Source organism: Egretta garzetta, unplaced genomic scaffold (assembly GCF_000687185.1).
Source record: "Egretta garzetta isolate BGI_Z169 unplaced genomic scaffold, ASM68718v1 scaffold79, whole genome shotgun sequence".
Classification (NCBI taxonomy): Eukaryota; Metazoa; Chordata; class Aves; order Pelecaniformes; family Ardeidae; genus Egretta; species Egretta garzetta.
The window spans coordinates 2,231,755-2,241,767 of NW_009260791.1; the positions used below are offsets into that span (position 1 = coordinate 2,231,755).

General features: G+C 57.4%; 1 protein-coding gene across 1 annotated transcript in view; it reads right to left on the bottom strand.

Annotated features, from left to right (window-relative positions):
- TMEM63C (transmembrane protein 63C) overlaps positions 1-9,017 on the bottom strand; it is an 11,884-nt gene extending 2,867 nt beyond the window's left edge. Inside the window, exons 1-14 of the mRNA XM_009646654.1 lie at positions 8,820-9,017; positions 8,361-8,440; positions 7,191-7,278; positions 4,911-4,948; positions 4,361-4,503; positions 3,999-4,050; positions 3,456-3,564; positions 2,943-3,016; positions 2,768-2,848; positions 2,522-2,642; positions 2,296-2,429; positions 1,932-2,054; positions 1,245-1,398; positions 619-725 (exon numbers count right to left, since the gene is read on the bottom strand). Of these exons, the coding sequence (XP_009644949.1) occupies positions 619-725; positions 1,245-1,398; positions 1,932-2,054; positions 2,296-2,429; positions 2,522-2,642; positions 2,768-2,848; positions 2,943-3,016; positions 3,456-3,564; positions 3,999-4,050; positions 4,361-4,503; positions 4,911-4,948; positions 7,191-7,278; positions 8,361-8,440; positions 8,820-9,017 (1,502 nt within the window). The remainder of the gene's footprint in view (positions 1-618; positions 726-1,244; positions 1,399-1,931; positions 2,055-2,295; positions 2,430-2,521; positions 2,643-2,767; positions 2,849-2,942; positions 3,017-3,455; positions 3,565-3,998; positions 4,051-4,360; positions 4,504-4,910; positions 4,949-7,190; positions 7,279-8,360; positions 8,441-8,819) is intronic.
- Positions 9,018-10,013: the final 996 nt, after the last annotated feature.

Here is a 10,013-nt window from a genome sequence, read left to right on the forward strand (position 1 = left end):
TAGGAAAAGCTCTTTTCTTCCCAGCCTCTCACCTCCTTCATCCCTGTCCTCCCCTATTATCCCTGCTAGTGTAGACATCCAACAAGAGGCAGCTGGGTGTCTACAATGGGTTTGGAAGCCCCTGTTTCCCTCAGGAGAAGGAAGGGAGGTGGAGACAAAGCTCCTGCAATGACTCAGCAGACCAGGCACAGGGGCTGGGGCTGGTGGAGGGTCAAGACAGAGAGCACATTGTAGGAGCTGGGCAGAGCTTCCTCTGCTGGGAGACTTTGATCAACCTGAGCCTGTACCTCTGCCCTGGAGGGCTGGGATGTTCCAGCCAAGTCAGGGCCTGTTGCTGCCAGTCCACCATCACAACATTCCTTTCACAAAGTTCTTCAGACCCATCTTAAAAACCACCTGCCTTTGCCAGCAGCCTGGAAGCGTTCAGGGCTATGGCAAGGAAATGGCTACTTCGGGTGTGGACTTGGGGCTCTTTCCATGGAGGGCAACACTCATGGGGCTCTGTGGGGGGTCTGCTGCTCCACTGCCTGCCTCCTTGCAGGTTGGGTCCCATGAGTCCTACTGAGGTTCCTCCCATCTACCACAGCCCTGGGGGAGCGCGGGGGCCAGCCACGTTACCTCGTCCAGTGCGATTCAAAGAACGCTGAGTAGTAGACAAGAAAGGGCAGGAAGACAGAGAAGGCCCAGAGCAGCAGCGTGGGGAAGAACTGGGTGATGATGGGGTTCTGCAGGAGGAGAGATGCCAGACACCCCCTTAGCAGCCTGCTGGAGCTCAGCCATGCTGGAGGCAGCTCCCTGGGCCTCCTGATGCAGGATGGTGTATGCAATGGGCAGGCTGGGGCATTGCCTCCCTGAGCAGGAGCATTTGTTTCAGGAGATAAGAGCTTGCGGCCAGCCAAAGGCACCACGTGCATGCCCAACAGCTCACAGGTCAATGAGCAGGAAGGAGATGGGCTTCTTGCAGTTCCTAACATCTCCTGGAGCTCTTCCCACCCCTCTCCTCTTGCATGGACACCAACCTGCCCTCCCTCATGGACACCATCACCAAAGCTCAGGTTTGCACAGGTGCCCTAGGGCTCTGCCACTGGAAACACATCAAGATCACTCCTTGCCTCTCATCAACACTCATCCCCATGATGGCTTGTCTTCTTGGGCCAGTGTAGAGCCAGTGCCCTCCCCCTGTCATGGACAAGCCTAGAAATGGAGACCCTTTGGGAAAGCTGGCATGGGACCCCAGGGACTACCTTGAGGCTCTCCACAGGCTGTGTGACATTGAACATGTCCATGGTGTTGACAATGATGGCTGGCGTGGTGAGGAAGAAGAGAAGGACGAAGAGGCAGATATTAAGGAGGATGAATCTCACCCACCAAGATGTGCCACGGACTGATAAATTCTCCCTGTGAAAGAAAAGCATGACTCGGACATGGTGCAGAGGAAAAGCCACATGTCCTGGGTCTCCCAGCCTGGCTCCTCAAAGCTCTGCCTCCCACTGCCCACACCAACCATCCTGGCAGCCCCTGCTCTGAGTTCAACTTCTCCTCCCCTACCCGTGCTGCTGTGCTGACACTTGCAGAGCCCCCAGGATCAGAGTATGACTGCAGTGGGGGGTCCGTGCCACCAGGAGGCTTTGGAGTCAGGCTGCAGAAATCAGAGCCTGGCAATCACCCCAAACCTTGCCTGGCCAAGCCCTTGCCACCGACTGAGTGATCCCCCCAGTCACCCCTGGTGACATCTTCTATGACCACAGGAGGGATTGTCAGCCCCTGCCACCCTGAGAAGGCACCCTACAGGTGCAGGTTCCCTACAGCTATATGGGTTCCCTATAACCATGGGTATGGGCTCCCTATAGCTATGGGTATGGGCTCCCTATAGCTATGGGTATGGGTTTCCCCCAGCTGCTTGCCCTCCCTCCCCTGCCACGGAGGTTCACCAGATGATATCGCTGGGTGCAGGGGCATAGCGAACGCCCCAGTGGTGTGACTTGACCACGGTGGTGACAGAGGACTGCTGGGGGTGCTTGCGGCAGTGGATGTGGCTGTAGTCCTTCAAAATCCTGCAGGAGGAAGTCAGGGGTCAGGACTGGACCGAGGGCTCAGGACACCCATGCCCCCCCCCACTTCTCATGATACCCTTCCCGCAGCCCCAACAGAGACGCCATCTCCGCAGGTGGCAGAGGCACAGTGGAGACAGACCCATTGCCTGGCTTTGGCTGGAGGATCTGGCAAGGTACCCCAGCAGCGGTGGCCACGAAGATGGGGGACACGCCTGTGCTGGCACATCTGAGGGGCACTCACACAGCTGTCATCCGCTCATCCTGGAAGGTGACAAAGGCCATGTCGAGCCGCTTGAGCGTGATGCGGTTGCGCTCAGCATTGAATTCATCTGTGAGCTTCTCCTCCAGCTCCCCATAGTACTGCTCGGCATCCACCTGCGGGAGCAGCCGGGGCATGGGCGAGCTGCCACGCTCTGCCCTGCCCATGGTGGGGATGTGCTGCCCGCAGCCCTGCCCGCACCACCTACCTGCTCAAAGCCACAGAACCGGCAGCAGAAGATGCGGGCGCAGGGGTGGGTTTTGATCATGATCTTCCCCTCTTTCTGTGCCTTGGTGGTAAAGTAAAGCCGCCCCTTCATTGCCTTGCGCCTGCCAGGAAGCCAACAGGCATGAGGGTCGTTCAGGGAGCAGCAGACAGACAGACAGACTGGGTCCCTCAACATGCTGGGCGGGAGCAGCGCACCCACCCACAGAGGGGACCTGCACGCACTCACCTCTCCGCATCCAGCTTCATCAGCTTGCGCACGTCAAAGCAGAACTGGACATTGGTGACGGTGCAGCTGGGATAAGCCTCGCTGCGGGCACAGGGACACGGTGGCACCAGGAGCAGGGGGATGGGGACAGCCCCTGCCACCTGCCCTGGAGAGGCTGCGGCACACCGCTACTCACTGGAAATGCTTGATGATGAGGGAAGGGTCTGTGATCTCCTTTGGGATGTGGGTAACCATCAGTGTCCGGGCGACCTGGGGGAGGGGAAGGGGCAGAGGGGGTGGGTGATGGGGGCCCATGGGCTGTTTTGCTGCCACCCTGCTTGCCCAGCCACCAGGAAGGCAGAGACGAGATGGGGCACCGACTGCCACCCTGGAGGCTGGTCAGCACGGACCTCCCCAGTGCCTGCTCCCAGACGCTGGGGCACAGCCAGACGCTGCCACCTCCCAGACAGACAGACGTAGCAGAACTTCTATCTCAAAAGACAAGGCAGCAGGAGAGAGAGATTTGCCTCCGGGCTGCCAGGCTTTCTCCAGAAGCTGGAGAAAAAAACAGCCTTATCTCTCCCTGCCTGTCCAGTCCCAGGCAGTTTCTACAGTTCTCCCTAACCTACTGGGACCCTCCTTTCTGCAAAGCACAAAGTTGTCCACTAGGGCTGGACAAGGCAGGGCTGGAGGAAGGGTGGTTGCTCACCTTCTCATTCTCTCTGTATTCAAGGTGGACAGAGTGGTGAGCCATGCAGAGGATGGTGAGAATGAAATAGATGAGAGCGAAGATGCTGTGCAGCCACAGGAGACGGTCCCTGGAGGAGGGGAAGAGGGGACCAGTGAATGCTGCGGCAGGTGCATGGCATGCGGACCGGCCTGGCGCTCAGCACCTCACCCACAGCCACCCCCACCGCCCAGCGGGACCTCCCCAAGCCATCTGCCAGGCCCCCAGGGACAAGACGGGCAGCATCCAGGGTGTTGGTCGAGATACTGCAGAAATGAGGCCACCCAGAACCCCAGAGAGCACCTCTGCCAGCAGCACGGTGCAGCAAGCAGTGCCAGCAGGCTACCCACCACCACAGTGCTCATGCGTGGTGCAGACAGACATGGGCGCTACCACGAGCAGCATGCTGCTCGCATGGACCTGCCCCCATTCTGGGACTGTGGCGAGCACCGTGCCTGGGCTTCCCAGCAGTGCCTGCCGCAGCAGCAGCGCCCATAGCCCCTCCCGGACACAGGAGCCACGTACTGCGTTGGGATGTTGGCAATAGTTGTCCGGCCAAAGTGGGTGGGACTGTGTCCTGCAGGGGAAGAGAAGCAGGAGGTTATGGGAACCCAGTGCAGTGTGTGAGTCCATGCTTGCAGGGTTGGTAGCTCTGGACTTTGCTCCCTCCTTTTCCATCTCCCAGGTCCCCACCAAGCCCCCACTGCCCTGAGGCTCCCTGCCTCTTGCATTCTTCTGTCCCACAGCTGACAATGGGTTCCTGCTCACACAGGGGCTTCTGACGAAGGGGTCCTTCTGCCCCCTGTCCCCAGGGCAGGGTGCTCAGCCCGAGGTGGGGAAGCTTGTGCCATGCTCCTGAGTCATCCCGCAACTGGGGAAGCACCTACCCAGAAGGTCCCCCGAGAAGTTGACGGGCAGGATGACGGCCACGGAGAGCACACAGACCAGCATCAGCAGGACCAGGAGGTGCCGCTGGAAGGAGAGGTAGGTGGTGGCATCGATCCCACACTTGCTCTGAATCTCCTCATCCCTGGGGGAGAGGCAGGGGGGGGGGGGGGCGGGGGGGGGGCGCCCCCCCCCCGCCCCGGGGACATTGGCTGCTCTGACCTCACGCAACCCATGCCAACTCACGGCATCCTGCCGGTGGCACATGGGATTTGGGCACAGAGGAAATGGGGGATGCAAGCAGCCCTCAAGCCGCCATCCCGCTACAGGACAAGCTCCTACCAGAAGAGGTTGAAGCCTCTTCCTTTGGGACAGGAGCCAGGGGCCAGGAGGAAACACAGAGGTGAGCCCTCTGCTCTCTCTCCCAGGGGAGGGCTCTCCTCAGCCGCAGGTCCCAGCAGCTCTGAGTGATGCATGACCGCCTATGGGCATCGGCTCCCCAGGGGTGGGCAGCAGTGGGGCATGACTGCAATGCCGAGGACACACACTTACTTCATCTGGTAGATAGAAATGAGCCAGGAGCAGAATCCCTGGAAGGGAAGAGAGTCGGAATGAGCCAGGGGTGACCACCCCACCTCCCCATTGAGGAGCCGGGACACAGCAGACACTGGGGATGTGTGTGGACACAGTGCAGTGCCTGGGGCCACGGGGCTGAGCAAACGGAGGCAATGCCCAGGGCAGCTCAGCAATGCTCAGCCCAGCAGCTTGTCTGCAGCGGTGGCCAAAGGCAGCTGCCTTGAGAGGAGTGGGAAACAAGGGGCATCTCTGTAACACAGGCTCCTGGCTTCCAACAGCTCCCTCCTCTGTGCCTTCCCCGACAGTCCCTAACATGCAATGTGCTTTTTTGACCACTACCGAGCACTGAGCCAGCACTGCTGTAGAGCCATATAAGACAACGCCAAGATCTTGTGTAACAGCGCTCATTCCCTGACCCTGCATATGCATTATTAGAGTTTTTCTCCCCTATGCATTACGTTACATTTTACCAACACTGGAGTACATGCAAGTTCAAGGTCCCTCTGCAGTCTTCCCTGTCATGGCTGTACTGAATAACACTTGGCCATTGCGCCCTTCCTCTTTGCCTCCTTTCCAGAGAATTTATGCTGACCTTTGATGAGAGGGACCCCAGGCAGCCCCCTGTGGGATTCCTTTACCTGCACTGTGAGAGCTGGCAGCTTCTTCTTCCTCTCCATTCCCCAGTTTTATCCAAGCCAGGACCTTCCTCCCCTGCCCCACAGCCCAGCTTTGTCTGATCAACCACAGCATGAGGCTTTGGAGGTGCCGGCATCCCCGCACCCCTGACAGCCCCACAGGGCTGGACACCTCCTTAGCACAGCCAGGCTGACTCCCCTCCTATGCCCTGCTCCAGGGTTCTGCTCTGGAGAGCCATGTCTGGGAGGTTGTCCGTGCAAACCCCAAGCTCCCTGGGCTGTGATTTCTTGGGTTTTTCAGAAACCCTCCTGAAAAATAGCATTTATCAGCCAACTCCCAGCTCTCTAGGATGCCTATGTGCAGGAGAGAGGTCACATGCTGCAGTCACTAGCTTGGCTATTTGTCTCAGGGTGAGTGAAAAGTCCCAGGGCTGCTCCTGGGAATTTGTGACGGTAACGGGAATTCATCAGGCTGCTTTTATTGCAACCTCATCCTCCAACCCTGCTGTTGGAGGGATGCTCTGGTGCTTCACTGCAGAGAAGGGCTCATGGGCAGGAATTTGGTCAAGCTCCTCCTCACTGGATACAGGCAACAAAACTTTATTTACCTCTCCGGCCACATTCTTGCCTTCTCCAGGAAGCATTTTCTAGCTCCACCACCTGTCAGCCCTACAAACCCTCTGGCAGGTTTCCTGTTCCTGATGTGTGAAGAAAAATCCATTACTTGCTTTTATGCTATCTAAAAATTCCTCCTCAAACTCCTTCCTGCTCCCTCTTGCCCCCCCACCTTAGTGTATTTTACATTTAACCTGGCAGAGTTTAGATTTTCCTCATTTGGGAACAGCTTGACTTTTAAAAGGTTGTCTTCTTAGATCTAATAATCTCCCTTAATCTGCTCTTTAGCTGTGTTGGCATTCCCTGTGGTCTTTCTCACTTATTTTTTGATGAGCAATATACATTTGCCCAGAGCATCCAGTACCAAGCCTTTAAACACGCCTCCTGCCACCTGCAAGGATTTTGCTTCTTTACCTTTCCTGCCTAGATTTTTTTTTAAGAAGTTCTGTCTTTTTTTCATAGTCACACCAGTGACTGATTTTTGAGCTTTTGTAGGCAAAAAAGAGATAGAATAATGTATCGGTCCATGCTTGTTTCCAGCAAAACTTGTTTTGTGCCTGGTGTGGTAGAGAGACGCAGAAGATGACTTTAAAGCCCCCACAGCCCACCATGCTGGCAGAGTTGGAGATGCGATCCAGGGGACTCTGCCCTTGCTGGGGCCAGAAAGGTCCCTGCGAGCACACAGAGCAAGGCTGTGGCCATGCATCCTACTGGATCCCCGCAGCTGGCAGGAATGGCTGTGCAGCCGGGAGCTGCTCTCTCTGGTGGGAGCATCCCCTCCAAGCTGCCATTCAAGGTAGATGCCTCAAACCAAGCCAGAACAAAGAAACCCTCCAGCTTTCCCAGGAATAACCCACCACTAAAAGGTGTTAAGCAGGAAACCCCACACTGGAGGATTTAATTTCTCCCATTTAACTTCTGACCTGGGTTTCCCATGAGGAGTAGGGTGGGCTGGGCCAGGACGAGCCCAGCCTGGGCTCCCGCTGCCACAGCCACCAGCACTCACCACGTCCTTGTTGTCAACGTCCAGGGGGCTGCTCTCTGACGGGGACTTCTCCTTCTCGCTCTGCTCTCCGTAGAAAAGCGATGTCAAACTTTGCAGCAAGGGGAGGTGTGGGGGGGTGAGGGAGGAGAGAAGCAGCAGATGGGAGAGGATGAGCACCCTTGGAGAAGCTTCTCCTAGGACAGCAGCCTGGAAAATGCCTCCCCCCTCCCCACATCCTGCACTGGGGCTGGACCAGCGACTACCGCTGGGCTTGGGGCAGGGGCTGCGCTCGCTGCCTCTGTACTGATGAGTCCCTGTGGAGGGGTGGCTGGTGGAGAATTGGCCTTAGCTCCGGGATGAAGGCCCGCTGAACTGGACTTTTATATTCTACTGGTTTCAGCCCTCAACTGGCATTGCAGTAAAAGGAATGTAATCAGTGCTTGAATTTAAGTTTTGATTGCTCTTTTGAACTCCCCAGTGAAGGGAAACATTGCCTGTCCGTTGCCAGACTCGGCTCCAGAACCCGAGCCCAAGAGGAGCTGGAGAGGTGAGAAGGCAGGAGAGGAGCTTTTACAACATTTCCTCCTGTGGGCTGCCCAGCCTTGCAGAGACCCCTCCTGTGTGCACCGCCTGTGCAAAGAAAGATGCTCTGCTGCCTGGGGTGAACCACGCTCCGGCAGCCAGACAGCTGCAGGCAGCACAGCCTGCCTGGAAAACTGGTCCAGGCTCTGCTTTCGCCAGGACACTGGTATTTTGGGGGGGATTCTGCATCTAGCCCAAAGGATGGGCCAGGCAAGCTGCTCTGCTGACATGAGGAACAGTGTTATTGCTGTGTGTCTCTGCCTCCTCCACTGGCCAGCTCTGCTCATCCCGAGGGAGCGGCAGCATTGCAGTCGCCACCCAAAAGCAGCTCTTTGGCCTCTGTCCTTCCCAGGATGGTGCCCTCCCTGGCACTGAGAGCACCGTCACCAGGTGGTGCCTGCAAGAGGGAATCAAAGATGGCTTGGGCTTTCCCGCTCCCTGCAGCAGATGGTGCCTGTGGACAAGAGCAGCCAGGCCTTTCCTAGTGGGAAGGAGGGACAGGAACACCTGCTGAGCTTCTCCATGGGCCACCCCACAGCACCAGCCCTCCTGCCAGCCCTCTTGGAGAGGCTGGAGCCATCACCCGCGGTTGCCTTGCATCCTGCTCACCTATCATTGTCCATCAGCAGCGCCAGGCGCCCGTAGTCCCAAGCCGCTTTCCGAAGGCAGGAGAAGACAAGGAGGAGAAGCTGGAAGAAGAGGGAAGAGGAGAAGTGAAGAGTTTTGCCACAGGGTCTCACCCTGCAGGGTCTCCCCACATCCCTCCTTTCTGTTTTCCCACTCATGAGCCCAAGCTCATGCAAAACTCTGGCCTCAAGCCAAACTACTCCCACTCTGTGATCTCACCACTGCTGCCCAAGTGCCACCTGCTGCCCACCATGATGTGGGAAAAGCTTTTAGCCCCCTGCAATCACACCCACTCCCCCAAAGAGCCGGGCACACCGGCACATACACATGTGTGGCTGTCAGCACACTCATAACACACACACTCATGCTCACAGCCAGTCTGTGATGCCCCAGACGGGGGCTGTGGTGCCCGTGGACATGGCACTCTCCTGGCCTGCTCACCAGCCAGAGGATGAAGTTGATGGCGAGCACGGTGGGCACACCGCCAAATGGCAGCCCTTCCAGGACGGTGCTGCGGGACCGGGCGCTGAAGCATTGCTCCTCTGTGCTGTTCACCAGGGCATCCAGGAAGCTGAGCACGTCCAGCGAGGTGGAGCCAGCACCATCAGGCACTGGCTCCACTGAGTACACACTCTCCATTGGTACTGTTGTGGGGCCTAACCCTGCAACACAGAGGTGGGGGTGCGGAAGGAGTGGCTCTTCCAGGTCCTCCAGCGAGGTCTGAGGAGCTCGCTAAGGGCAGGGAGGGGAGAGGACTGGCTGGTGACCTTGGAGCTTCCCCAGTCCCAGTCTCTCTCAGGAAGGGGCTGTGGAACACAGGGCAGGGGGTATTGCTGAAAAAATCTCACAGCTACCTCATACGCCTTCCCCACCCCATTAAGCCTCATGCTATTTGGTTGTCTCCGTCATACCCGAGACCGGTCTCTCACCACCTCTGCCCCTCAGTCCTGGAAGCTGGGTTGAGTCATGGCCACCCTGGTGCGGTCAACAGGCAGGAACGAGGAGCCAAAGCATTTGCTTGAGTTTCTGAGGATAAGAGCAATGATGATGTTAACAACTGGGCTGCTGGGGCTGTGCTTGCTTCGCTCCCCACAGCCAGCTATCTACTGTGTGTGGAACATCCCCCAGCCCTCCCTTCTCCTCCAACATCATGGTCTGCGTGACTCAGGAGTCATGGGACCTTCCTTCCGTCTTTCCACCAGAGCAGGATTGCTCCTTCCAAGACATCTTGAAGTCTTCAGAAGAATCAGCTTCTCAAAACCCTAAATGCCAAGGTTCCCCCCATTTCCCCGGAGGCTGATACTGCAGGCTACAGCCCTCACTGGTAGGAAACACTTAAAGGCCATTCATGGCCAAGACTGTGGCATGTTTCCAAAACCTTTCCTATTGCCATGCTTTAAGTGTGAGACGATCCTCTCCAAACCTGCAGTGCCTGGGACCCCTGGGAACAAGCACCCTCCAGCATGGCTGTCACTCCCGAGGATGCCACAGACCTGCATGCCAGGACAGTGCTGCATGGCCACTGCACTCTAGAACTAGACGTCATCTATCTGGACTTCTGCAAAGCCTTTGACACGGTCCCCCACAACATCCTTCTCTCTAAATTGGAGAGCTATGGATTTGATGGGTGGACTG